Source organism: Hypomesus transpacificus, chromosome 21 (assembly GCF_021917145.1).
Source record: "Hypomesus transpacificus isolate Combined female chromosome 21, fHypTra1, whole genome shotgun sequence".
Lineage (NCBI taxonomy): Eukaryota > Metazoa > Chordata > Actinopteri > Osmeriformes > Osmeridae > Hypomesus > Hypomesus transpacificus.
The window spans coordinates 2,764,990-2,792,447 of NC_061080.1; the positions used below are offsets into that span (position 1 = coordinate 2,764,990).

At 45.2% G+C, this 27,458-nt stretch overlaps 3 protein-coding genes across 4 annotated transcripts; all 3 read left to right on the plus strand.

The window, feature by feature from the left end:
- The first annotated feature begins 4,624 nt into the window (after window positions 1–4,624).
- ptger1a (prostaglandin E receptor 1a (subtype EP1)) lies at window positions 4,625–8,607 on the plus strand. The gene is made up of 3 exons (XM_047044188.1): window positions 4,625–4,992; window positions 5,927–6,849; window positions 7,071–8,607. Exons 2-3 carry the CDS (start codon window positions 5,971–5,973, stop codon window positions 7,338–7,340), a joined length of 1,149 nt encoding a protein of 382 aa, XP_046900144.1. The 5' UTR covers window positions 4,625–4,992; window positions 5,927–5,970; the 3' UTR covers window positions 7,341–8,607.
- Window positions 8,608–9,142: 535 nt separating this feature from the next.
- LOC124483556 (interleukin enhancer-binding factor 3-like) lies at window positions 9,143–19,061 on the plus strand. Of its 2 annotated transcripts, none has more exons than XM_047044048.1 (20): window positions 9,143–9,207; window positions 10,257–10,412; window positions 10,679–10,793; window positions 11,167–11,369; window positions 11,542–11,710; window positions 11,860–12,007; window positions 13,425–13,516; window positions 14,292–14,387; window positions 14,510–14,621; window positions 14,781–14,878; window positions 15,022–15,124; window positions 15,258–15,401; window positions 15,572–15,777; window positions 16,185–16,307; window positions 16,863–16,988; window positions 17,242–17,403; window positions 17,592–17,733; window positions 17,885–17,917; window positions 18,125–18,502; window positions 18,809–19,061. In XM_047044048.1, the coding sequence occupies exons 2-20, from the start codon at window positions 10,303–10,305 to the stop codon at window positions 18,943–18,945; spliced, it is 2,697 nt and encodes an 898-aa protein (XP_046900004.1). In that variant the 5' UTR covers window positions 9,143–9,207; window positions 10,257–10,302; the 3' UTR covers window positions 18,946–19,061. The 2 variants fall into 2 exon arrangements, with proteins under 2 accessions (XP_046900004.1, XP_046900005.1); XM_047044049.1 differs by having other exon boundaries at window positions 18,125–18,487.
- A 1,534-nt stretch (window positions 19,062–20,595) lies between these two features.
- Window positions 20,596–23,658, plus strand: acp5a (acid phosphatase 5a, tartrate resistant). The gene is made up of 6 exons (XM_047044043.1): window positions 20,596–20,692; window positions 21,839–21,932; window positions 22,050–22,249; window positions 22,365–22,489; window positions 22,631–22,976; window positions 23,141–23,658. The coding sequence occupies exons 2-6, from the start codon at window positions 21,839–21,841 to the stop codon at window positions 23,378–23,380; spliced, it is 1,005 nt and encodes a 334-aa protein (XP_046899999.1). The 5' UTR covers window positions 20,596–20,692; the 3' UTR covers window positions 23,381–23,658.
- Window positions 23,659–27,458: the final 3,800 nt, after the last annotated feature.

Here is a 27,458-nt window from a genome sequence, read left to right on the forward strand (position 1 = left end):
CACCTTTGCTGACGGGACAAAATGAAACATGGAAGTTTGCCATTCATTTCTCCTGGTTCCTCCACATGAAAAATTACATTTATGTACCTAATCAGCTGCCAGTTCAGCTGAGTGTCAAGTACTCACATGCACACAGAAATATGTCCAATACAAATCAAGTGGTTGGGAGCTTGAGGGCTGTTATTTGCAGTTTTGGAACAGTCAAGCATGCCTCCAATTTTTACCTCTGTTTGTCAATGACCTGCACCTCCATCAGCACTCATCTGCATGTCTTCATACAGACATTCCAGTGCAACCTTTTTGACTTGCTAATTTGAAAGTGGCTAGACAGATTGCATGTGGTTTTTAAATCACAATAACCGATATCTCTGAATAACTATTAGGAGGGAATGTGAAAACACATTGCCTGTGGTTCTGTGTCTGTCTCATTGAATAACTTAAGTGATAGCACGTAGTTTTCACAAATAAACGTATTTCAACTGTGCTTCTAGACAGTTTGGCGACGATAGCGAGTTGAGAGCAATTTTGCAGTTCCTTTGCCGTGTCTGTCAACTTTTCTGCATATTTGAGATATTAGATGCACAAGTTGGTCTGGGGGCAAAATGTGGACAAGGAAATAATAAACTTGTTGACCCAAAGGAGGTAGAGATACAGTACGCATTGTGATATCTGATAGTTCCTCGTTGATTAGATGGATAAATCCAAAGGACATTATAGAAAAGCATCCTCGTAAATCAACATTACTTTTGGGGTTGAGTTGAAAGAAAAGTGAACAATTAGTGAGATCCACAATACATCCAGATACAGCACAGGATTTGGGTATGGAAGAAACATTCAGAGAGGGGGGCTTGGCGTACATTCGGACTAGTTGTGAATCGTGCATGCTTTAACGGTATGCAATGACATGCGATCACTGGCATCCTGCTTTCTGTTCTTATTGCATTTCCAACATTATGAATAGATAGAGATCTCGTTCTCACATTCGATGCCTTTCTCCAAACCCTTCCTTTCTCAAAGTCCATTTCATCGAAGAGCACTTCAAAGGCCATCAGGTTGCCTCAAGAAAGGGGGAGCTGTCTGAGGTTTTTAAAATCACTTTGTGGTCAGTCAGGGGCACTCAGACCCGAGACTTGGTGTTGGAAAGGCCACGGGGTTGTGGGGGCCAAATGGCAACGTTTGTAGGGGCCAATTAAGATGAAAACTAGGACGGCAGGGGTCTCCTTTCAAAGGAAGTCAGAGGAAAATGTCCACAAAGGCCAAACGCTCGGCATACAGCAACCCGTAAAAAATTATGAAGAAGAAGAAGAACAAAATCCCACTTTGTCTTGACTATATTCTCAACCCAAGATCAACAGGACTTGAAACTGTGGCTTTCTTTGTAGATGTGCTAATGTGCACGTGTTTAAGTAGTCCCACACTTGCAAGTGTCTTTAACACATGAGGATGAAGTTGTCACGCTTTTCACTGCCAGTGATGTTATCAGATCCTAGACCGCTACTGTTGGCTTTGAAAGCAATGTTGCTCCTGTCAGAGCTTGACAGCTTTGGTGCGTAGGCACAATTTCGGAAGGAACATAGTATTCAACCATGCCCCATTCCCGAATGACTTTAATTGCAAACAAGAGAGGAAGTACATGTGAGGGAGTTGTTTGTATTAATTTGAACTGTCACTGGTGTCGCTATAGATTCTGTTAGATCTGAGAAGTGGATGCACTGGACTCCATTCACTTCCTCTTTATTGCCTTGCAAATGCTTAATGTGAAATTCCATTCAGTTTCTCTCATCGACTTTTCGTGTCGGTGAGCCGATTGATCTTACACACCCTCTCCAAACTTTTTTCCTTCAACAGATGTTGTGGTTTTACGGCTGTTCTCGTTTTGTTAGCGCGCTGACTGCTCTGACTCTCAACAGTTTCCTCTCAGTTTCCCTGAACAAAGCTTACCTCTGTGAAAGGTGTTTTGACTAATTTGGTGGCCCTATCCAATTCTGCAGAGGTTTCCTTCAAGAACTGCAGAGAGAATTGTACAGTACATCATCAGAAATCCTGATCTCTCTTCATCCAGCAAACATTTTGTCTTTACCCCTTCACTCTGGAATATTACCCCCCCCCCCCCCCTTATCCCCCCTCCTCCCCATTACCCTCAGAACTACTGTCCGCTATAAAATGTTGCTCTTAATCTGATGCCAGACCACAGTCATGTTCCTGCTGCCACCAAGGGTTGCCAGGTTCTGACTGAATAAAATAAACATGCCCACCTGTGTCCAGTGGGCAGCACCAACGCCAAGGCTGAGGGGTGCACCACTCTCCCAGTGCATCTCCTCTTCTCTCCCCAACCTTTCTCCTGAGCTGTCAATCAAAGAGTGAGAGATCTGATTGGGCAATTTTCACCACTGCAAAAGTATATTGCGAAATATATGAGTGGACTCTTAACAGAAAATTGACCGTTTCGAAGATGAAGGGAGGATTTCGTCAAACTAAGTTTGTCATATCTAGGGCATAAGCTAACTCTTCCTGAAGTGTAATATTTAAACAATATATGAACTCCAAAATATGAATTCTCTGGTCTAGTATTTCAATCCCCCACATATATGAAATGTAGAAAAAGACAAAATACAATCTACATTTGGGTCAATAGCACAAACAGAATTGTATAGAGAAGAAAGTAAATACACATAATAAACAATTTAAAAAGTGCTTTACTTCTATCCTCTAACAGGTAAGCCACAAGATATGTTGATTTTCCATACCTTGGCTTATAGTCAACTATAGTGTGCTAATTCTAGAAGAAATATATAGAGATCATTTTCTAAAACATTTCTCATTTGTCAACTCTTAGACATTTTAACATGGCCCCAGACCAAAGTCTGTGCCTCGGAAATAAAAAGTATATGTGGCACCAGTATATGTGAAAATGACATAGCTTGTATTTGACGATGACACGCTGTCTCCTGTGCCCAGCTCTTTGGCCTGATGACGGTGATGCGCTCCTACGGAGACTCCATTGGTGAAGACCTGTCTACCTACAAAACTCTGATGGTAATGGGCGTCCGGCTGGCTTCCTGGAACCAGATTTTGGACCCCTGGGTCTACATCTTGCTGCGGCGCGCCGTGCTCAGGAAGATCTACCTCATCACGAAGCGCCAGGCCGACCTGAAGGGCAGCGTGTTGCGACGATGGGATGGCACGTCATTCCACAGCTCGGAAAAGCTGAAGCGGTGACTCCCGGACGGAGGCTTGCGTTGAAGTAAGTTTAAGGACTTGAGATCTGAGGCCTGGGTTACGGTCCTTGAGGGAGAAAATGACACTAAAGAGCGCCTGAAGGCAAGCTGTAAGATGAGGTTGCTTGAACCTGAACATGCAATGGATTGACAACGGCCTGACAACTTTGAAGTGACACTTGTGGCAGTGGTGGGCAGTCATGCAGAGAATGAGGAAGCTCATGTGTTGCGCAGCACATTCAACTTCTCGCCAGGACGGCCATACACATATATGAAATGTAGAAAAAGACAAAATACAATCTACATTTGGGTCAATAGCACAAACAGAATTGTATAGAGAAGAAAGTAAATACACATAATAAACAATTTAAAAAGTGCTTTACTTCTATCCTCTAACAGGTAAGCCACAAGATATTAGCATTCTCCTTCTGTCGTACTGCCTGACAGTGTAGGGGTCAAGTGGTGAAGTCACTAAAGGGGATAATGAATAAGTGAGCCAATGATGCAAGCATATTTCTAGTGGGCAGATGTCTGTCTGTTAACCTGTAATGTTAACCTGTCTGTCTGCTTTAAAAACATTGAATCAAATGTGATCAAGTTTGATCATTGATGGCCCCAGTTCTGTATGGAATGGTGCTTACATTTATGCTCCATGCCTCCATGATCATACGTTTGACCTAATACTGATCCAAGGACTTAGAAAACAGCAACAGAACTCATTAGGTTTAACTTACGTAGGTATGACATCAGCAAAATGAATAAAACACAGAGTCACACTTAGGAAATGAATTGCATGACTTATTAAAACAGATTTACTTGGATTTAACATCTGTAATAGACTGCAAAATTACCAACACAGACCAATTTGCCACTTGGTCAGGATATTAATTCTATGTAACTGCATGAAAGTAATAGACCCCTGAACAGGCTACACTCGAAAAAACGATTAATCAAAATTGACTGATTCCGTAGGCTAAATTCTACAGGTGTTTGTACATTTAGAATAATTTGCTTTTTATTTGGAAATAAATGTAATCAAGTTACGTTTTTTCAATGTACTGTTGATTTTCCATACCTTGGCTTATAGTCAACTATAGTGTGCTAATTCTAGAAGAAATATATAGAGATCATTTTCTAAAACATTCGTCAAGCCTTGTATTCCAGTAAAATATTTATTTAATCTGTGTTCTCATAAAAGAGTCAGATGTTTGACAGGTTGTGACTGTAGCGTACTACTGTTTGAAATATTATTTCCTGCAGGTGACCCATAACGAAAAGAGAATACATCTTAGAGGTGAGTAACGAAATTTCATGTAAATGAAATGAAAAAATGTAAACATCTCGACCTGACATGGAAAACTGCGACTTGATTTTGACAAGTGGAGCCTCCTAGGGGCTAACTAAAAGGCGACGCTGCTATATAAACGCTACTGTTAACTTGTTCAGAGAACCTGTGTTTTTTTAACGGCGGCGGGACTGATCCGTTCCACTGTTCATATCATAAACTTCGAATCGGATTCAGAAACAGTGTGAAGTCCGGGAAGGCGATTACATATTGTTTTCGAAGAATAATTAAATAAAGCGCTGTAATTGTATGGGAAAATGGTTGTTTTAGAAGAGCAAATCACTTTTTTGCATCAGTGGGCTGAGGATTTGAGCGAAGGTGTTTCTTTAAGTGTTATTTGGATTACCTCTGGATTATCTGAAAGGAATGAACATTAATTTCTTAAGGACAAAGTATTTTATGGACATTGCATTTGAAAGTCAACATGTGGTAAGATGATGGTTAAAATCGTACGCTCACTAGTAGTCAATTGTCAAACTGAAGTTGCGGTTTTAAAAATTGTATAAACTTTCATTAAACACGGGGATTGTCAACAAAATCTTGCATTCACATGTTTAGGCTTGTTTTATTTATGTTTCCGACTAAAATTATTTAAAATAGGTTTCTATATTTAATACGTGCATTTTCCATAGAACACAAGACAACCATAACAGTAAATGGCAGCACAGTAGGTTACAACTTGATAAAGATGTTTGATATAATGGGAGTGTAAGATAATATTAAATTATTTGCCATGCGCATTTGCATGTAACACTTAATTTGTTAATCAATCTAATGGAAGTGTAATTATCTTGCATCACTTCTAATTGTCAATAGGCCTATAAAAATGGTTTTGTCCAAAGTGCATGTGCGCTGAGTTGTGTACCATATAGATACCCTGCTCTTCAACACCACCCAAAGCTTGTTGACGCTTGAGGAATGTGCTTCGATAGTTATGTTCTGTCGAAGGGAACTGTTATAACTTGCCTACGTTCCAACTTGTCCGTGAGAATGGCGCACAGCTGGTAATCCGCGTTTACAATCAAATCATTTGAGGCCTGTGGAGATTTAAACTATGTAAATCACTAATCGTGTGCATCGTGAATCTGTGAAAGTAACGAAACATTTGAAGGCATTTAGATTGCATATAATGCCTTATTGACTTATTTTCCCTGTGATTTAGCATGCAGGCGGGGTTGGATTGCACCTACAGTATGAATATGACATGAAAATCTATTTTCCATCAAATCCATCACTCACAGCTCACTTCAGCACAAATCATGATAATATGTTTGTATTGATTGAACTTTCCTATGCCTTTTTTGTAAGTTGAGTAGGGGTTGAGAATAATTGTATTGAGCGTCATCTTTTCTCTCTTCCCCAGCTTATCATCTTCACGATGGGACTCCTGACTTCAACAGCCTAGTGATGTTAGCCATGAGTCACTACAACTCTTCAGGGCCAGCGTCCCTCCACCCACTCTCCAACCACAGCCAGGGGGACATGGAGAGGGAGGTGACCATGGAGGTGCTGGCCCAGCAGGGGAACCTGTCCCTGGTCAAGCCCATGTCCAGTGGCCCCATCGCAGCTGTCCTCTCCATGACCCTGGGCATCATCTCCAACATCGTGGCCCTCTTCATCCTGGCCAATGCCTACTCTCTCCAGCGACGACGCTCCAAAGCCACCTTCCTTCTGTTCGCCAGCTCCCTGGTGGCCACCGACTTCGCCGGCCACGTGATCCCCGGGGCACTCGTCCTCCGGCTCTACCTCTCCGGAGGTGTGTCGGAGGAGGAGGCCGAGGCGAGCGACTCGGCCGACGCCATGTGCCAGTTCCTTGGAGGCAGCATGGTCTTCTTCGGCCTGTGCCCTCTCTTCCTGGGTTGCGCCATGGCAGCCGAGCGCTGCCTGGGGGTCACCCAGCCCCTTCTCCACTCCTCGTTGGTGACCACCACCCGGACAAAGCTTTCCCTCTCCCTCATCTGGCTGGCAGCCCTCTGTGTAGCTCTATTGCCTTGTTTCCAGCTGGGCTCCTACACCTACCAGTACCCCGGAACGTGGTGTTTTATTAAAGTGCTGGAGGACACCGGCGAGGGGGATGTGGCGTTCGTCATGCTCTTTTCTGGACTGGGTCTGGCATCACTGGCCGTGGCCCTGGTCTGTAACACCATCAGCGGACTGACTCTGGTTCTGGCCCGGATGAGGAGAAAGCCCAGCTCTCACCGCTCGGCAAAGTCTCATGACATTGAGATGGTGGTGCAGCTGGTGGGCATCATGGTGACCTCCTGTATCTGTTGGAGCCCCCTGCTGGTGAGTTGGAGTAGATACTGAGGGTCATGGGAAATGTAGTGCCAAAAAGATTCAACTAGTCCTACTACAACCTAATATTTCTCATTTGTCAACTCTTAGACATTTTAACATGGCCCCAGACCAAAGTCTGTGCCTCGGAAATAAAAAGTATATGTGGCACCAGTATATGTGAAAATGACATAGCTTGTATTTGACGATGACACGCTGTCTCCTGTGCCCAGCTCTTTGGCCTGATGACGGTGATGCGCTCCTACGGAGACTCCATTGGTGAAGACCTGTCTACCTACAAAACTCTGATGGTAATGGGCGTCCGGCTGGCTTCCTGGAACCAGATTTTGGACCCCTGGGTCTACATCTTGCTGCGGCGCGCCGTGCTCAGGAAGATCTACCTCATCACGAAGCGCCAGGCCGACCTGAAGGGCAGCGTGTTGCGACGATGGGATGGCACGTCATTCCACAGCTCGGAAAAGCATGTCGGCAACAGGATCTGAAGTGGTGGTACTTGTGAACAGGGATTTCACTAGGCATACATGCACAGTATGAATACTGCATGCAGTATGAATCTCTAGTGTTCAAACCAGTGTCCCACCAGAGAGGATGCCGGTGTGACCACGTTGAGTTGGTTGATGCTCAGTTGAAATAGGCCCACACACGATGTGGTAGCTGCCTGTTGGGAGGGCAGGCTGAAGCGGTGACTCCCGGACGGAGGCTTGCGTTGAAGTAAGTTTAAGGACTTGAGATCTGAGGCCTGGGTTACGGTCCTTGAGGGAGAAAATGACACTAAAGAGCGCCTGAAGGCAAGCTGTAAGATGAGGTTGCTTGAACCTGAACATGCAATGGATTGACAACGGCCTGACAACTTTGAAGTGACACTTGTGGCAGTGGTGGGCAGTCATGCAGAGAATGAGGAAGCTCATGTGTTGCGCAGCACATTCAACTTCTCGCCAGGACGGCCATACAGAAACTGGTACTGTATCTCATGAGGTTGAAAATTGAAATAAGTGGATGGAAGAGTCCTGAGGTAACCAGTACCTTCCATGTGACATTGCACTTTGGAGGTTTGGGATGTGTGCCAGAGTACACTGTTAGCCAGATGACTTTCCCAATACTCCCTTGTATGGCTGAAATATGCTGAAAATCTACCAAGATGACATATGTGGATGTTTAGAAAATTGTGACTTTAGCCAGAATGTTCATTTTTAACGGCAGGGTCCTAAAAAATCTTTTTCATTTATGGCAGGAACAAGAAATAATGTGTTCCTCCTCCTTCTTAGAGGGCACCTGAAATTAGTTTTCGCGCTTAAACAAAAAACAACATTGAATGTTGATAAATACTAAGGTACATGCATGGTATGTGTTGAAACAGTTGTGTGTATGGATTTAAAAACAGACAACGGAAGGTCAAATCAGAGGGTTAGAACCATTTAGTCTTCATTAACAAAATGCTAAGTAAGCTATATCACACATTTAAATTCCAAAGAGTGCAATGCTATATAAAATAGTCAGATGTCAATGGCATCAGACTAACTCAATGTTAAACTGATTTAAATAATACCCTAACTGTAATCAATGGAATGGAAAACAAAGCTAGAACTATCATTTCCTATGACTTTATGTACATAAAGCTACCTAATGTCAAACATTGCAAAATGTTAAGTATTTACTGCCTGTATTTTACCTCAATTATCTGAGGACATCTTCAAAAGTTATTAAATGAGTTCTGTAAATAAAGCTATGACATGCGATTGCATAGTAAAATGGTGTGCTGACTTAAATTGATTCTGTACGCATGTATTTTCACACATTGAAGACTCACAAGAGAAAGGTAAATTCCAACAGAAACAGTAATTAACTTGTCCCACTTGGCTACTTATAAGTTTTAACCAGCCTACAAACTTCCTTGAGATGTGTTAAGAGGAAAGAACTTGCTGTGTGGTGCATGGTACTTCTTACCCATGTCAGTGCAGTAGGTGGCATTAATGCATTGTCCCACTGCAAGGAGACAGGACCAATCCTGCAGCAAAGACAAAATATGCAAGACACATTTAGAGCCATCGACCTGGGTCTTTTCCTCACCCGTTAAACTCCCCAAAATGATCACGTAGCCGGCAACATGAAATTGAGTAAAGGCTACATATCTGAAATGTTGATGATTAAGTCAAAGATGAGGAAACCCCGTACCCTAGTGCTGGTGTCAGCGACACCCCTTGGTCACCTCTCCAACTGCAGCACAGCGACACAAAAGTAGTGCACACAAACCACTAACACCTCGCTCTGGTTGGTTGTTTGGTCCAAAAAATGTCCCCACCTTTTGCGCATGCGCATACGTGTTCACAAAATTTGAGAATTCTCCCATTGGTGAGTGCTTGCAACGATTAGTGTATTGTAAAAGTATTGTAATGACTGTATAACAATTCCAGTGAAACATTTGAACGTTGCATCGTGTTCGTCTAGTACTAATAATTGCAGTTAACTAGCTAGCTAATGTGTGGTGCCATGTTTAAATGGCCTGCAGCTTCTGGCGTAAGTAGCTCGGTTGGTTAGCTAGCTAGTCCGAGGACGTAGCCTGTAAACAACATAGCTAGCTACCTTGTAGTGTTTATTATATTAGTTTGCTTCGTCAGCAGTGAATAAATGACAACTAGTTTGATGACTACTTGAGACGGTTATTTGTATCACGCAATACAACACTCGCTAGCTGAGTACAGTACTGTAGAGCTGTAGAGCTAGCTAGCTCGTCTGACTTTGGTCGCCAGCGCGGCAGCACAGCTTACTAGTTAGTACTCACTAGCCATGCCGTATGTGTGTTCTTGGGTTGAGCAGCTGTGTGCATCAATTTACAATAAGGCTATTGGTGAACGACCATAGCCAGATTGCGTGTTCTACTAGACAGTAACTTAAGCTAACTAGGAAATACCGTTCCTTGACTGACCATCGAAATACTGTACCTAACTATGCACTTTTTATCCATGGCATTATCGTTTTCTGTCCATTCTCTTATAAGTACAAGTAGACTAGGTCTCTTTGGATACAATGGTCTGCTAAATGAATTAAATGTAGAAAGCTTTCTCTAACTGACCTCATGCTTTTCCCCATTTGCTAGTCATTAGCTACTGACAACAGACATCCCAAGTGTCCCGGAAGTTCCGGGAGTCTCCCGCATTTCAATAGCGGCCCCCTGACGCCCGCAAATTCTATACACTCTTTCCCGGAATTCGGGGATTTAGTATGTAGAGGGAGCGAGAGACTGTCCAATGGACATTTCTGGTATAGGAAGATGCATTTCGCGCGTCCTGATTTCGTCTCGGGGGGAAGGGGGGGAGGAGCAGGGACTCCCTGAAATGAGTCTCTGCAGGTTGGGATGTCTGTGTTAGATAAATAATGTGTTACTATTCACGTGCCTACAGGTGTTTCTTTGCCTTGGTTGTGAAAAAAGGGTCATCACTTGCTGCCATGGCGATGCCAGCGCCAGTCTGGGATGAGCGCAAGGCTTACAAGGAGCTTCTCTACTGGGATAGCCTGATACAGAATGGCCACCGCCTTCTCCCACACGATTTCGACAGGTAAGATGGTTAGCTGTAACAAGACCAGGCTAAACTAATGTAGACTACTTCCAAGCTCTGGTCAGTTTTCTTTTAATCGGCGTAAAACGGACGGAGGCAACACTCCTACCTCTGTTATTGTAAACTCTAGAACCGCTTTGCCTCCCACATTGTTCTTTTAGTTCTAGACAATCAGCTCAGACACTTTCTTGACTGCGCTGCAGTGTTGTTTACAGGTGCCAAATGTCTCAGTGCGTGCATTTTTCTATACCTCTCATTGTTCTCAGGTATGAAGAGCTCCGTTACTGGTACGATTGTCTGTGCTACGAAGAAGAGTTAAGGCAGTACCATGAATACATAACTGCCATCGAGGAAATAGAGGTGAAACGTCTCAAAATTGAGGTGAATATTTCAGCTTTTCTCTCGCCAGCTGGTGTTAGGGTTCCAAACAGACCATATCCGTCCAGTTATTTCTCTCTGAGCAGGAAACCAGTCATGGAAACTATCAAACAGACACCCGTCAGTGGTTATATTTGTATTTATGTGTATATCTAAGACACATTGACACATTCCCACATCTATGTTTAGCTCTGTCACCATACTAGTTTTCCAAGCTGCTTTCCAAAACACCCCCGTCCTCAACAGCCCCTGTTGTTTAACCCTGTTACAGTCCGGAATGTACCGTAGCCTCAATGTTTTGATAGACACCACTTGCATGCTAAAGCTCCAGTTCTTCCAACAACCCACAGTTAACTGACTCCCTTCTCATCTCCAGGCCCCTCCAGTATGCCAGCCGCCCATGCGTATGTTCATCACAGACGACCGCCACATGATGGCCAAGCACTCGGCGGTGTATCCGTCCTCCCAGGAGCTGGAGGCCATCCAGACGGTGGTCTCCCACGTGGAGTGCGCCCTCAAGACCGTCTCGGACCTGCTGGACGAGCAGAGCGGGTTCTCACCCGCTGCCGAGATGGAGAGGTGAACATACTTTTTTTTTTTAATTTTTAAGGTGTGCAAAAGAGTTAGGAATGTTGTTTCGTTTTCCGTTTTCACTCACACATACTGAAAAAAGAGAACTGTTCCGTTTGGCTTAATGTGCCTTTTATCTTGTTTGTCTTTACTTCCCATCCACCCACCCATCGTCCCCCAGCGGTGCCCCTGCCCCACGTGTCCTGCGGGGGGTCATGAGGGTGGGCCTGGTGGCCAAGGGCCTCCTGCTGAAAGGGGACATGGACCTGGAGCTTGTGCTGCTGTGTAGCCAAAAGCCCACTGTCACCCTCCTCAAGCAAGTGGCTGAAAGCCTCTCGGCACAAATTAAGGTTGGTCCAACTGGTCTCCCTGTGTTAGGGGAGACGGACTCGATCATTTCAATTGTATACTGTAGAGGGAAAACAAGAACTATTAACACGGTAAGAGGTTTATGAATAAAAACAACACATTTTTGATACATTTTTACCACTGGCTACAGCTGGTCACAGAGGACAAATACAAGGTGACCCAGTGCCCCAAGGAGGCGTCCATCATGGTCAGGAGCACCAAGGAGCCCGTCTTGACCCTCACCATACACCTGACCTCCCCCCTGGTCAGGATGGAGGCCGAGACTCAGGCGGAAGAAGGTACGAAACCCCCTCCTCTTCCCGGGCCTCCGAGCCCAGGCCCCCCCCTGTACACCTTCCAATCACATTCCAACAGGCCTGCTTGAGCAGATCAGCCTCTCTCCTCAAGCTGGTGCTGTGCAGCTCCACTGGTCTGCCAATCATACACAGATGCCTGGAGTTGTAGTCGGTTGTGCAGCTTCATTCGATCCGCCTTTTTTGGAGGTCAGTGGAAGTGCACAGCGGCTGCTGTGGGCCGGCGGAAGTGAACAGTCAATGACTATTGGCTCTTCACTGGTGCTCGGATACAAAAAAAGAAAATAATTTGTCGTCGAAATTAAACAAGATGGCAGAAGACCATCGCTGGATACGATGCCACTGTAGCCGCCTATGCATTGTTGAATCATGTGTTTGATGCCAATTACGCATAATATGAATCGATTGTCTTTATTCCAGTCAGTGATATTAAAGTAAAAACAAATTAAGTGAAGGCTTTTTGAGTGACAAAGCGCGTATATAGATCTGACTGCATGTGTCTTTGAAGCTCGTGTTGCAGCAAAACTGATCGGCATCAAGGGGTTTGCAGAAAAGAATCCCATGACCCTTTCACTCTGCCCGGATGGTGCAGAAATCATGTGGTCAAAATAAAATGGAACTAAAGGATGGATGTGGGTGGGTGGGTGGGGAGGGAGGGGGGGGTTGTTGTGTACGTATGAATGGGTACTGCATGCGTCAAGACGAGGATCTGCATGTGGAAATGCAATTAGGCTGCCTGTAGGTGAGGGGACGACTACAAAGGTCAGTCAGCTTCACCAGACCTGGTCTCGACCACGTGAAGCCATTTGGAACGGTGAGCGGGTGGGCGGGGCAGGGGGGGGGGGGGGGAAGCCATCAGTTTTGCTGCAGCACGGAGCCGAACCTCCTAATGCATCTGATTTCAACTGTGGTGCCCAAATCTGATTCTGTCCACTAAAGCCTTCTAGTGTGTCAAGTCTTTTAGGGACGCTGGACCTTTGACCAACTGGACTCGGAAAGGGGCAAAGCAGCACGCCGCTTGGCGGAGGGAAGGGGAGGTTAGACAGGTTAGGATGCACTACGTCTACGTAGTACGAGTATGGAAATACTTCAGTCAATACTTTTAAATTTAAAAGCGGTAGACATATTACAAGTTTGTATCATCTTTATACCTGTTATGAGTATAGTACTTTTGACTCTTAGTGAAAAGTGCTTGTGGGGATGAGGGATAGTTGGAGGTATGATTAGAAAGCATTCTTTGAAAAGGCGTGGGGGGGTGAACCCCCCCCCTCCCTCCCCCTGCCCTGCTGCTGGTGCTTTGGGGAAAAGCTGCCTCATCGCTGAGCTGGCGACAGAAGCAGAACCCCCCCGCTTGGTCAAACCGTACCTTGTCTTCTTATCCTACCAACCCCTCGTCCAATAGAAACGCAAACAGCAAGCGATCCGCCGGACGTTCTGGACAGGCAGAAATGCCTAACTGCCTTGGCGTCCCTCCGCCACGCCAAGTGGTTCCAGGTTTGCATCCCCGTCTTTACTTGTCCCATGAAGCTTAGTAAAGTTCTACACTTTATATTTTGTAAAAAATACAATTATTAAGTATGCTGCCTGCTTTTGACTCCCACAGTCATTGCCAATATGAACACTTGAAAACCTCCCAGCTGTATCATCCCCCCCCCCCATTATTGTTATTCAAATGGTCCAATTTGGGTACCTAACTACCAGTTTGTTATTGTTTTAGTCCATGCCTTTGGAATAAATGTCTTTGTTGTTGATGTTTGCAGGCTTTCTGCCCTAACCCGCTCTCTCATAGAGATCACAGCATTTATCCCATGTACATCATTAAGCTCCATGTTCCCTGTGGTACTGTATGTCCAGGTGCAATGTTCCTGAAAATCTACTAGTGTAATTTAAGCTCAAGCACAATCTCTCATATGTCCCTGTTGCAGTTCTAATGAGTCTGACAGCCATAGTGGTTCATGAAACAGGTTGAATGAACCACATTGTTATTCTGCTTGAGCTTTCTTTGACTCTTGGTGGTTTTCCAGGGGTATTGCACCTGTTTTCTATGGCATACATGACCTTCTTCCAAACATTGCATCTGTAGCAAAAACTTCTTCACAAACCAAAACCGTCCACCCAGATTAGAACTTCCAGTCAAAATCAGTGAAACGCGTGGTGCTGTTCAATCCCCCAACCGGTCAGCACACTGTACTCAAGGACGATGTGCCTAGGTTGTCATCGGAGGCGACCTCGTCCTAACCTTGAGTCGGACGATGTTTGTGTCCCTCAGGCGAAGGTCAACGATCTGAAGTCTGCGGTCGTCGTCATCCGCATCCTGAGGGAGATGTGCTCCCGCGTCCCCACCTGGACGCCACTCCGTGGATGGGTGAGTTACCTCATCGTGGGGTCATTTGCTGTCTTTTGATGGAAAGATATCAAAATGTTGCTGTTTTTAAGCCGTTATTCTGCTCCCAAGTATATCATTTTTCTAAATTTGTCCCTGCCTAGCCACTGGAGCTGCTATGTGAGAAGGCCATTGCAACCAGTGACCGGCCAATGGGAGCAGGAGAAGCCTTCCGACGAGTCCTTGAGTGTGTGGCTTCCGGAATCCTCCTGCCTGGTAAACATCCAACCATTTTTTTATATCTGTGGACTTCCATTGTGTGTACATGAAGGATCAGGCCCCAAAATGAATAACAGCCCAAAAGGACAGCTTTGTACAACTTTCACCGTAGCATATTTGTGCATTTTCAACGTCTGTACCTCTCCCCGTGCACAGACGGCCCTGGGATCAAGGACCCCTGTGAGAAAGAGAAAATAGACGCCATCAGCCATCTTGACCCTCAGCAGCGTGAAGACATCACCCAGAGTGCCCAGGTATTGGTACAGCCATCCTGACACTGAGTCACGATAAAAGAATGTGATGAAGCAAGGTAAGACCTTCTTAGGTGTGCCAAACCTTTTACATTTAAGTCTAAACCTTTGGGTGCTTCCCCCCCCCCCCCCCCCCCCCCCCCCAGTATGCCTTGAGGTTGGCTGCCTTCGGACAGGTGTACAAAGTGCTGGGCATGGACGCCATTGCCGCCAGGGCCCGACGACCGATTGGACCCCGAGATGTTTCCGGTACCTTCTTTAACTCTTTTAAATGAATAATTCTTTGACTTGAAAGTGTGATTCAGTATTCAGTCTGGGTTTGTGGCCTGTCTGATAAGGATCCTGTCTCAAACCTGTTTACCTTTTGCCCACTTCCCTTCAGCCCAGATCCCAGCCACAGGTGCCTATAGCCAGCCGCCCAAAAGGCCTTTCACAGGGACTGACACCACAGGGGATGACAGCCAACTCGACAACAAGAAGAGGAAGATCCTTAAGTTCCAGAAACAACAGAAGTTTCAGAGAAAATGTATGGAAATCTCTCGTACCACGGCTATCCACCGACTACAGATATATGTTAACGGAGCTCTAAAGTGATATTTATGATGGCAATAATTAGTTATGTGTTAATAATGTAAAATGTCTCCTTATTCTTTTTCTCTCTCTCTCTCCATCCATTTTGTTCCTGTCACTACCCAGCCTCTGAAGACAAGACGGATCCTATAGTTTTCATGAACAACCTAATGCGTCTGAACCAGTACAAACCGGGTCTGCAATTCCGGCTAGCATCGCAGACCGGGCCAGTCCATGAGCCAGTCTTCACCATGGCCGTGGAGGTAGACGGCCAGACCTACGAGGCCTTGGGCCCGTCAAAACGTGCCGCAAAGCTCAACCTAGCTGGAAAGGTACTGCAAAGATAATTGATAGCATTGTTAGCATAAGTTGGGATTGTTTAGTCAGCAATTGTTTTCCATTGACTCTTCAAGACCTGTAATGAATTCAAACCTAATATGTTATTTAACATTTGATCAAAAACCTTTTTAGGGCTATTTACCATCGACAAATTGTTTAAATTGCCATGGTTGGAGAACTAGAGGCATCTCTCCTCTTTGTGTTAGCATAGATGGCTAAGTACCTCAAAGCTAATTACCCAACTGGGAAACTCAAACCAGGTTACATTCTTGGAGAACATTCGGCTTTTAGAAAGTCATTGCCATTGTTTTGGATGGCTCTTACCTGGCTTGTCATGAATACTCTAAAACCCTGTCATCGTTTGACGATCCTCCACCCCCCTTCTATCTGGGTTCTCCAGGTACTCCAGGAGCTGGGTCTACCGATGGGGACTGAGAGTAAAACAGAACCCAGCGATAAAGACCCCACCTCCTCAGGGACGTCCACAGCCAGCACAACCGTAGCAACTGCAGCACCGGTCGAGGTTAGCTTTTTTTAATTACCTTTTTTTTGGTATTATTTTATTTATTTTTTGTTTTATTGGATAAAGACTGTTAGAGGTGGACAGGAAATGTAGGGGAAAGTGAGGGGGCGGGAAGACATGCAAAGATGGCCGGAACTGGAACTGTCCTCTACGTTAGCGCCTCAGCCCAAATGGTACACTCTACACCCGTGAGCAACCGTGGCATGCCCATTTTTTGGGGCTCGGCAAAAATAATCAGCATTTTTTAAAACCACTTGTAGCCTTAATCCAATTCTGGGTGGTATTCGCAAGATACGGCATTTATTCACTTCATCATCTAAGCGGGAGTCAGGTGGCTAAGCGGTTAGGGAATCGGGCTGGTAATCAGAAGGTTGCCGGTTCAATTCCCGACCGTGCAAAATGACGTTGTGTCCTTTGGGCAAGGCAATTCACCAATTCACCCTACTTGCCTCGGGGGAATGTCCCTGTACTTACTGTAAGTCGCTCTGGATAAGAGCGACAGCTAAATGTAAGCGCCGTAACTCATCCTGAGTGGGTTTTCCTCCCCCGGAACAGAACGGCCCCATCCTCACCAAGCACGGCAAGAACCCGGTGATGGAGCTGAACGAGAAGCGGCGCAGCCTCCGCTACGAGCTCTCGGCCGAGACGGGCGGTAGCCACGACAAGTGCTTCATCATGGAGGTGAGTCAGCCGCTCCACACCAGTCAGAGGCACGTCACGTCTCCCAGACTGGGAACACGTGGGACAATGGAGACGGTCGATGGGTTTGTTTTTAGCCTCAAATGAGGAACCTCCCCACATTTTTGATAACAGTTTCAACTATTCCCCCCCCCGTTAGCTTTGATGCTAGATATAGATATACCTAGAAATGACACATGTACACGGGTTAAGTACGACATGTCCGTGTTTGGTCCGTTTCTCCTCTGGCCTGTAGGTGGAGGTAGATGGACAGAAGTTCAAAGGGAGAGGATCCAACAAGAAGGAGGCCAAGGCCTACGCTGCCCTGGCTGCCCTGGAGAAGCTCTTCCCAGAAGGCTCGGGCCCCTCCTACTACCAGGACCCCAGCAAGAAGAAGAAGGTCACTTACACTGACATGGTAATGGAGGCATCAACTTGGAATCCTTGGACCTTTTTGCACACACACATTCCACTTGTACTTGGGTAGACTTGTTTTAAGTGTGCAAAACCCAGCTGAGGTCATTTGCAAACCTTGAAGTAACTGATCCCTACACACAAGGAAATGCTCATCATTTCTGTCCATTGGCCTTCCTTCTCTCACCACAGCATATCCCAGGCTTTGGGACAATCCGGGGCATTCCGTCAGACCCTAGTTCCAACAGCTGGGGTCGGGGTCGGGGCAGAGGTCGGGGGAAACCGTTCATCCCCGGTAGCTCGAACAGTGGTTACAGCGGCAACTACAACCAAAGTAAGGAATGCCCTCCGTTTTCACTTGCGCACACATTCTTCAAAGTCGCCATTTTGTCGTCCTACATTTTAACGGCGAACTTAGTAAGGCAACTGTATTCAAAGCTAGATGTGTTTTTTGCTTAGTCTTTTTCCTTGTCCGTTTTTACCAGCAAACTACACCTACAACACAGGCTCTGGATATTGTAAGTGTTCACTTTGCTTCGGGATGGGGGTGGGAGGTTTTTGAAGGGGGACATCAATCGTTGCCATAATAACTTGCCGTCACTGACTCTCGCCGACTTCCACCCTTGACCTAAATACAGTAGGCCTGAGTGTGGCGTTCCTTTTAGGATACGTCCCAAGCGAGCTGTCGCAAACCCCAGACCCATCCTCCTGTGTCCTCTCCACAGATAAGCCTTTCAGTTCCGGAGCTTCCACCGAGGCCGCGGTCCCCGTGGAGGCCGCCACCACGCCCGACGCCAGCGGCTACGGCACCTTCTACCCAGACGTCGCCTCCTACTCCGCCCCGCCCAAACCCCCCTCCGCCCCGGGGGGCGCGTCCGCGTCCCAGACCGGGCCCCCCGGCGGCGGGGCCGGCTACCGGTCGGCCCTCACTCCCCTGGACCAGCCGAGCCCCTACAGCTACGGCTACGGGGAGGACAAGAAGAAGCAGCTGACCCAGCAGGGGCCCCCGCCGGTGGGCCAGGCTGCGGTGGACTACTCTGTATACAGCACAGCGTACCCCAGCTCTGTCACCGGTGGACAAGTGTACGGTGAGTGGGGATATGGTGAGTAAACTCCCTCTCACACACATATATATATATATACTGTGGACGGAGGTCTAGTAGTAGTGGACGCCTTGCCAGTAAGGAAGTTAATGCTGTATAAATAAAGTCTTATTATAGTAGTGTCAATACCAGTCAATAATTGGCATTGATAAAGGACTACAGAAACCATAAAGGACAGCTTGTACTCTTCACTCTTTTATCCTATGTAGTTTACTGCTCCCAAGCTCATAGCAAGCTCATCAATGATGATATCACTTCTTGCCTCCGTCTCATTGGCTGGTTTGATTGCATTCTTTCCCCACTCAGGTTACGGCAATCAACCGACTGATTGGGGCAACCAACCGGGTTTCAGTACGTATGGGGGCCCACCCCAGGGCTACGGAGGGGAGGGCCAGGGCTCGTTCCCCATTGGCTACGGAAACACAAACTATCAGTTCAAATAGGACTTTAATCCCACCTCTTTTATTCTCCCATAAACTGCCTATGGAGCAGACTCATTTGTTTGTACTCTGGACATTGTCAATAAATGTATCCAAATAAACCATTATAATTTCAAATGTGGGTTTCTACAAGGTCTATTTTTTTCACTTCCTTTCAAGGCAGACTTTTTAATTTATAAAGTGGTGAATTTTTCTGGTTCCCAAGCTGAGAGCTGATTTTATTTGCTCTGGCAGATGGGTCTGGCCACCCTCCCATTCAAACAGATTTTCTTCTGGCCAGAATTTGGTTGGGCCAATCACATAACGTTCATCTGAGAAAGGGAATGTTTAATGACTACAGTCAAGCACCATTCAGGCATTTTTGTAAACAACCCAAGATTACGTTTTTCTTTTGCCCTGGTTGTATCCAATTGTGTCCATAGCCATTTTTGAAGGAGCCCTTTGATAACACCCCTTGGAAATTTAAGATCAACGGAGAGGTTCCAGACATACACATTTGCAAACGGGAGCGATGAATGAAAGCTGTGTGTAGATTTGCCTTGGGCCAGGGGGGGTGGGGAGATTTTATGGAGAACAAACTCTTGGGTCATATGATGTTTTTTGTGCAAAGCAAGATGTTAACAGCTTATAGCTAGAGTTTCAATTTAACAACATGCTTATCATTCCTGTGATGGGTCTGTTCCTGCATCTGAGGCTTATCTTAAGCCGAAATCAATTATCTTATTGCAGAAACCAAGATCCCAAACTTTGCAGGGACTTGCTACATAGGGAAGCCATTTGAAAAAGTGGCCAGTTCACTGAATGTTTAAGATACCAGGGATATTCCTCACCTCGTCATTAGAAAACGAACATGGAGGTTGGGGAGTTCATGCAAGACACTCCCATGAGACAAAAGTTAAAAGTTGGTGCTGGCATGCATTGCCCGCATGGCTTTTTCAATAAACTTCTATTGCCGTGATTGTCAGTCCTCAATGTGTGACCCGATGGGCCCTCTGTAGCAAAGCAAATTAGCTTCCGAGCAACAAAATAATTACAGTAATTAGAAGTAATACATGTATTACATTCTTTTAACAGTGGCATATAAAGTTGCGGTTTAGTGACTTAGAGATGTTTCAACCTCTAGAATTGTGTATTGTCATGCAGACTAAAACATGTCGTGAGAGTGTATTTGTATAGTACCAAATTATTGATAGGTTCACGTCAATATGGGTCAGGTGGGGTTTCCTGTCGATCGAGGTCAAACATCTGACCACTGACTTCTGGGGGATTCTGGGTGTACGGGACATTATCACAACACTCTGTGACTAGACGAGAGGGAGTTAGCTGACCATCCGGATCAAAACATGAGGTCAACTAAGACTTCTGGGAACAAGTTGGTGCGTCCGTTTAACACCAAAGTGTTTTATTGTCAATAGGGGCCAAGTCGTTAAATTGTCAGGTCCTAAATCAAAAAGGCATTCAGGGAGAAAAGTGGCAAGGAGAGGAAGAGGGGGGAGGGGAGCCCCCCAAAAATGAAGTGAAATGATTAACACTGAGGTGGAAGAAGCGGAGTCAGGGCACCAGGTCCCAAGACCTGACTCATGGGTGAGCAACAATCATGCTCCGGCGGCGTGGCCCAGCATTGGAACGCCGTCGCACGGCGAGATAAAAGCAGAGGACGTGGAGAGGGAGAGAAACAGATAAGAGTGAGAGAGAGAGAAAGACTCTAGAGGCACACTCTTCTTGAGCCAGGACACCATCACCATTCAGAGTGAGTGTATTATCTCTTTTTGTGGGGAGGATGATAGAAGGCATTGTTTTCCCAATCAGCTTGAGTGGTTTTGTCGTGCATCTGATATGGCAGTCATTTGATTACAGACGTGAGTGAATTTTAGGATGGGTTACATTCTTTTTCAAACAAACACACGCATACAGATGCAAGTTATTAAATGTAAAAACAAGTCGGACATCACTGTTCGGGTAGACTACACACACACAAACACACTTTCAGCTGTGAAAGATTAGGTGTATTATCACTGTCAGAGAGCTTTGTTTTCCTTTGGATAAGAAGGGTAGACACTCTATTTACATTTACATTTATGCATTTAGCTGACGCTTTTATCCAAAGCTATTTACCTTTTCTGCTAGTTTTTCAGAAATGACTTTCACTGTACTCATCATCTCATGTAGGCAATAACAATTTTCCACAAAGTTTCATAATAGAAAGGGATTTTATCAGAAAGGGATTTGTTCGTCATGAAAAGTTTGCACAGACAAGGAATTTGCTTTGGCAGGAAGGTGCATACTATAAACATATAGGAATCTTAAAAAAAAAAAAATGGTCTAACTATACTAAGGATACATAAACTAGCAATACTAAGTGGAATACAATTAAAATAAAATATACATTATAATAAAACATAAGTTGCCATAAAATAAAATAATGTTTTGAAGTTGGAGAGGGGGTCACTTGAAATGAAAAGTGGAAGGCTTTGTCAAGCATTTGCCATGGTGACTGCTAAAATATGATGCTTTGACCTTTGTGACCCCTCCTTTTCTAACCTAGAGTTGTGTAGCTTTGTTATAGCAATTAGTTCTAGCTGTAACCAGTCAAATCAGGCTATAACCGGTCATTACTCAGCCTTTGTGGCCCTATAAGAGGCAGTGCCTGCTTGAAGGAGGGAGACAGGGGAAGAGAGATACTTTGGAAACACGTAGTGAGTATTGCTTGGTAGAACTTGTTATAGTCTAGTAAAAGTGTTCGGTAGAGTCTTTACGCATGACAACTGCAGTGGCTGATGTTTGATTTTTTTTACACAAAATTGCTAAATATTTCTGTCTGATTTCTCTTGATGTCTTTGCAGATGTATTTAGCAAAAAGCATTCTTAAGATTGGTTTTGCTTTTGTTTCTTTCAGATGGCACTCACTCTGTTAGCCACGATGCTCAATGCCATCCTACTGGTTCAGTCCTACCCAACCACCTTCATGGACCTTGACCAAGGCGACAGCAGTAAATCACCCTTTTATACTTCCATAAGATACACTTGACATTTTCAAAGATTGCCTATGGAAATGGGAACTGTCCTCACTTGACTCGTTAATTGTATGGTTTGTGTTCCCTTTCTAGAAAACCGGACATCTATTAAGTTCTTGGCGTTGGGCGACTGGGGTGGAGTGCCCCTACCTCCGTATATCACTCCCGTGGAAAAGGCCACGGCCCTGGAGATGGGGAGAGTGGCAGAGCAGATGGGAGCTGACTTCGTTCTAGCCCTTGGCGACAATTTCTACTACAAAGGAGTCGACAGCGTGGACTCTCCGAGGTTCCAGGTCAGTCCGGGTCACAGTTCAGACAGCTACTGCGCTTCTGAGAAGTCTCTTGAAAGAGCTGCCAGCTTTGTAGTTGGGGCCTCCAAATTCATATTTGTGTGTAACTTTCTGTCAGGACACCTTCGAGGCGGTGTATACGGCAAACTCTCTCAACATCCCCTGGTATATCCTCGCTGGCAATCACGACCATGCAGGGAATGTGCGTGCACAGATCGAGTACAGCCACAAGTCAGACAGATGGTGAGTATTCCCCCATCTACCCTTTGAGCGCTCGTTTGTCGAGTTGGACCTCAGTTCTTTGGCAATTGATATTCCCATGTAAACCGGATTTCTAATGGCCGTTTCCTGGCCTCACCCCTTTCCTCATCTCTCCGTGTCCAGGCGCTTCCCTTACTACTATTACGAGCTGAACTTCCGTATCCCCAACACCAAGAAGACCCTGAGCATCATCATGCTGGATACCGTGATGCTCTGCGGCAACTCCGACGACTACGAGGATCAGAAGCCTCGCGGCCCGCTCCTCGCCTCCGACGCCAACCGCCAGCTCGTCTGGCTGCAGGAGAGGATGGCCAAGTCCAAAGCCGACTTCCTGTTGGTGGCAGGACACTACCCGGTGTGGTCCGTGTCGGAGCACGGCCCGACAGACTGCCTGCTCAAGAGGCTTCGCCCCCTTCTGGTCAAGTACAAGGCCACCGCCTACTTCTGTGGCCATGACCATAATCTTCAGGTTGGTTGAGCTTTTTGGAAAGATTTATTATAAGTCTGTGTTTAGGTCATTTGGCCCTTTGAACAGGGAACTGGAGAGTCTGGGTTAAGCCCATATGGGGTGGACTGAGTGATGCGATAGGTCACATTTACCATGCTAAAACCAGCTCCTGTTCTTCTCTCTAGTTCATCAAGGAGGGTGGCGTGGGATACGTGGTGAGCGGCGCCGGCAACTTCCTGGATCCGGACGTTCGCCACTGGCACCACGTCCCCCGTGACGCTATTAAGTTCTTCACTGGCAAGGCGTCCACGCTGGGAGGCTTCGTCCACGCTGAGGTCACAAAGGACAAGATGATCTTGACCTTCATCGAGGCCAGAGGCACCTCACTTTACCGTACTGTCCTGCCCCACAGGGACCAGTCCTAGTGGAGGGGGTGACTGGGTGGGAGCCAGTGAATGTGTTTTAGTTTTTTCTTTTTATCATTATTTGGTGTACAGGATTTTTTGGATGAATGAGTCGAGTTGGGTTTCTAGCATTTTGAGTTGATTTGTAAACTCTGGAATAACCACTTTTCGAGCCATTTTTAACTAAATAGAAATGTGAGAATTTTAAATGGGGGTAGGAGGGGGAGGGATGTAATGTTGTGAAAAAGCCAACTTTTTATTGTGACCAATTTTTTAATAAAACTCCACTTTTGATCTAATCCTTTGCCTATATTTACTTTGACAGGAAGGGGGAGAGTCATGTCTACTTTCTGCCCTCTAGTGGCTTTATACTTGTGTTTTTGACTCTATATGCACCCATATGCAATGAGTGTAGCCAATGAATGGCTCCGTGTCCTTATTCATGCCTTGTGGTAAGAACACTGCAGTTTGATTCGCCTTGGAAATGGTGCATTTTTCAGATATCAGTGTGCTTCTGTACTCAGACAATCTCTGCAAAGTCACTCAAGGACTAAAGCAGTTAACTATTCCGAGTATTTAGATGTGGTTGTTATATGTAGGAGCATGAGGTATTTTTGAAAGGTTTACAGTTTGTTTATGCATGACAGGGTAGGGGATGTTTTATGTAAAATGTTTTATGTAAAATGCTTTTTATCAATCTTAAAACTAAACATGTAAACAATGGCCAAATTAAAGTGGCTTTCCAGATTAAATTCTGGATGGAATTGTGCCCAACCCTGACTGTCCCAGGTCGTACCCATGTCATCAAATAGCTAAGTTGGTTGAGGTGAGCAATGAACTCTTGTCTGTTGGAGTGAGAATCCACCTCCTGCCAAAGGGGGATTATGAGAGATCAGACCAGATTGGCAGAGTTACAATTTTTCAGGACAAACCAACCTATGGGCAAAGATGGATGACTGTGACAGAAATTGGCTAATGCACTAGTGTGCTGAAACACCTGCGTCTAAATGATCTACCCCCCAAATGTGCACCAGCAGTCATTTAAGATGAATGTCAAGGTTCTGAGAACAGATAGCCAGGTGGCTGTCGTCTTTCATCCTGTAGAGGCTTAACCTTTGCGTAGCAGGGGGTGACCTTGACATTTTCGTCGACACACGAGCTGACCATGATCTTTTACCAAACACCTGACCTCACCTTAAACTTTGAGGTTACTTGGCAGTCCACCAACCATGACCTCAGTTTCACCAGCAGACCTTTCTAGGTGGGGTGTGTAGCTTCCAGCTTCCAGCTCAGTCCCAAACCTGCAGATCGCCCGAAAATATCCCAAAACCGATGCAAGGGATAATCCAGCCCTCACATGTTCCACAGCAGAGTCCAATCTCATTTGGGATTAAATCTAAAATGTCATCTGACTGGAGTTTTTTCCCCCTCAACCAGACAGACCACTGCTACAGGTGGAGGGTGTTTTGTTTGAAGGTTCCCTTTTGGTTGGATTGAGAAAATCCATTAGTGCATATTCTAACACTTATTCCTACCTCTGCAGGTCAATCAACTGCAAACATTAGTCTGAGAGAAAATGACAATCTCTAAATATTGAATTTGTACAGCCCAGTCAACACCTTGATGGATAATCATGTCACATGATAAGGTTACCGTTTCAGACATGTTTGGGGAATGTTACAGGAGTTATCTAATCTGTGTTGGGAGGACATTGTCCGAACATTCGATTACAGAGATCTCTGGAACATTTTGCTGTCCTACTTGTTTTCTCTCTCTGCCTGCCCTTCGTTCGATCCTCATTTGACCAACGTTAAGCCTTCTGAACCGGATGGGGCTGCTGGTCCTTGCCAAGCTGTAAGTAAACCAGGTGTCACTGTTGAGCTTAATAGCATTAAGATTTCTTAAAATGGCCACCAAGACTGCCCCATACATTGAGGACAAAAGGCTAACTTGTCTGACCTGGAAAACTTTTGTTCAATATTCATAAAGTGTGTATTTTTATTAGACATTTGATGTGTCCAATTGCTGTCTGGGACAGAAAGCGATGAAAAAGCTTTTCCTCAGATCCTTGTTACTTATCTATTTTTAAACTTCATGGATCTGACTACCATGATTAATCATCTGATTATATATATTTTTTGCAATACTAAACATAATACTCAAACAGCAGGCCTAAGAAAAATACACTCAGCTATCAACTACACTTAGAATTAGAGCACAGTTGAAATCAATCACAGCAAATACAATTTTCAATTTCCGGTAGTTAAAGCTTTCATCCTAACAACCAGCCGGCAATGATTTCTGAAGCTCCCTGTTCACTTTTAGCTGCTTGGTGATCATTTAATTCCCTGGCTCAAAAGTAATAAAGGGATGCTGCGTTAGAGCTATCTAAGCCACCCGTGTAATCTTCTCTCTCTAATCTCTCTCTCCCTTCCTCCCCCCCACCCCCCACCCCCACTCCCTTTACAATACAGGCACTTGGTTAAAGCATAGATGGAATGAGCAGTGAGTCAGTGATTTAGCTCACAAGAAAACTCCCTGAAAAGAGAAACTGGGTAAATACATTGTAGCTCCTACTCTTATTTGCACAGAGCCTTATACGGTATATATAGTGTATGTGTGTTTTGGGGCATTTGGTATACAACTGTACACACAAGCTTTTCAAATCCCAGGCTTTCTGCATGGCAGTCGATGTCCATCTTAAACACACACCCGTAAACCTGTAAATTGTAAATTCTGTAAAACTACAGTGCATCTTTATGGGGACGATCACAAATACTAGATGGCACCGAGTGCTTAAGTCCTTAGAACTGTGTAAAAACGGTGCACGTCTAGTCCTTGATATCTGCTGCACATGCATGATTTGGATTTCGCTATGTATACAAGTCTGCTAAATGAATACAACTGTAGGTCAATCAGTCCCCTAAATTGGAGTAACACTAAAATACCGATGTATTATCACATATTCCTGTGTAACCAACTCTGTATATATTACTGTAGTGAGGAAGAGCTATGGACAAGTAAAGGAGGTATCACACTGGCCCACCCTAACCCAGAGTCACCCCTACTAAATGAATTATCTCAACCCCGGTAAGTTAATTAGCAAAGCCGATCATTCTAAGGCCTCGAAATACATTAAGCATCAGAGCAATGTAAGCTACGGCACAGGTGTCAGCAAACATGCTGAAACCGACATAGTTATTTAACTATGCAGACAGAACCTAACAGTCATGTAGGCTAATACACGCTAACTGTAGGCAAATAAGTATTATTTACGCTTACTATGCCGTAAATGTGTTTGCTCTTAACATCCCCTATGGTCTTAAAAATGGAAAAAAAAGGATACACTGTACTTAAAACGTTTGGTATATATGCATGGGCAAAGACACAAACGTGGTGGTTTTTGGTGTGTACTGAGGATTTAATACGTTATGCTGATGAACACATCACTGGAACAGTGCCAAAAGGAGAAGCAGGATGATGATAATGAGGCATAAATTCGATGGACATTTCTACGTTGTCAAGTGAAGGCCATCGACGGTTCATGTGTCCCACTCAGTCTGTCTCAGTTCCTTGTCAAGCTGCATTTGTTCATTGGGTGAACTTCTCCATCCCTCTTTGAAAGCTTCCCTGGAGTGTGAAGCTCTGTACCAGCTCCTTGTGTGTGCCTATATTCCTCGCTGAACAAGACACAAGAACAATCTTGGTTTTCTTCAGCAGTACATCCAATACATGGCTTGAAGGATGTCTACATGTTTTCCTTGGGAAACACAACAATGTCTCCAAGGCCTGATGGGAGCAGTAGTCTTTTGTGGATTAAGAAAGTAATGGAATTTGGTCCAAGTTGGTTACACCATCCCCCTAAAATGTATAGGAAGATAGGGATCATCTTCATTGAGATCAGTGGGATCACTGTGTGTATGCTTGCGTCCATGTGTGTGCGTTTGAGTGTGTGTGTGCGTGTACATGTGTGTAAGCGCGCGCGCGTGTGCGTCGGTTTGCATGCATGTATCACTTGCCCATGCACAGCCTCAGGCCTCCGACTCTTTGGGAATGGAGTGAAGGAAGGCGGGGCTACTGTGGGACGTGGGAAAGAAAG

Excerpts from the sequence above, each read along its gene's own strand:
- LOC124483556 (XM_047044048.1), top strand. The coding sequence starts at position 10,303 with ATGGCGATGCCAGCGCCAGTCTGGGATGAGCGCAAGGCTTACAAGGAG. Across the intron at positions 14,879-15,021 it reads ACATCACCCAGAGTGCCCAG|TATGCCTTGAGGTTGGCTGC; the intron begins GTATTGGTACAG and ends CCCCCCCCCCAG. Across the intron at positions 15,402-15,571 it reads ACAGAAGTTTCAGAGAAAAT|CCTCTGAAGACAAGACGGAT; the intron begins GTATGGAAATCT and ends GTCACTACCCAG.
- acp5a (XM_047044043.1), top strand. The coding sequence starts at position 21,839 with ATGGCACTCACTCTGTTAGCCACGATGCTCAATGCCATCCTACTGGTT. Across the intron at positions 22,250-22,364 it reads TGGACTCTCCGAGGTTCCAG|GACACCTTCGAGGCGGTGTA; the intron begins GTCAGTCCGGGT and ends ACTTTCTGTCAG. Across the intron at positions 22,490-22,630 it reads AGCCACAAGTCAGACAGATG|GCGCTTCCCTTACTACTATT; the intron begins GTGAGTATTCCC and ends CTCCGTGTCCAG.
- ptger1a (XM_047044188.1), top strand. The coding sequence starts at position 5,971 with ATGTTAGCCATGAGTCACTACAACTCTTCAGGGCCAGCGTCCCTCCAC. Across the intron at positions 6,850-7,070 it reads TCTGTTGGAGCCCCCTGCTG|CTCTTTGGCCTGATGACGGT; the intron begins GTGAGTTGGAGT and ends TCCTGTGCCCAG.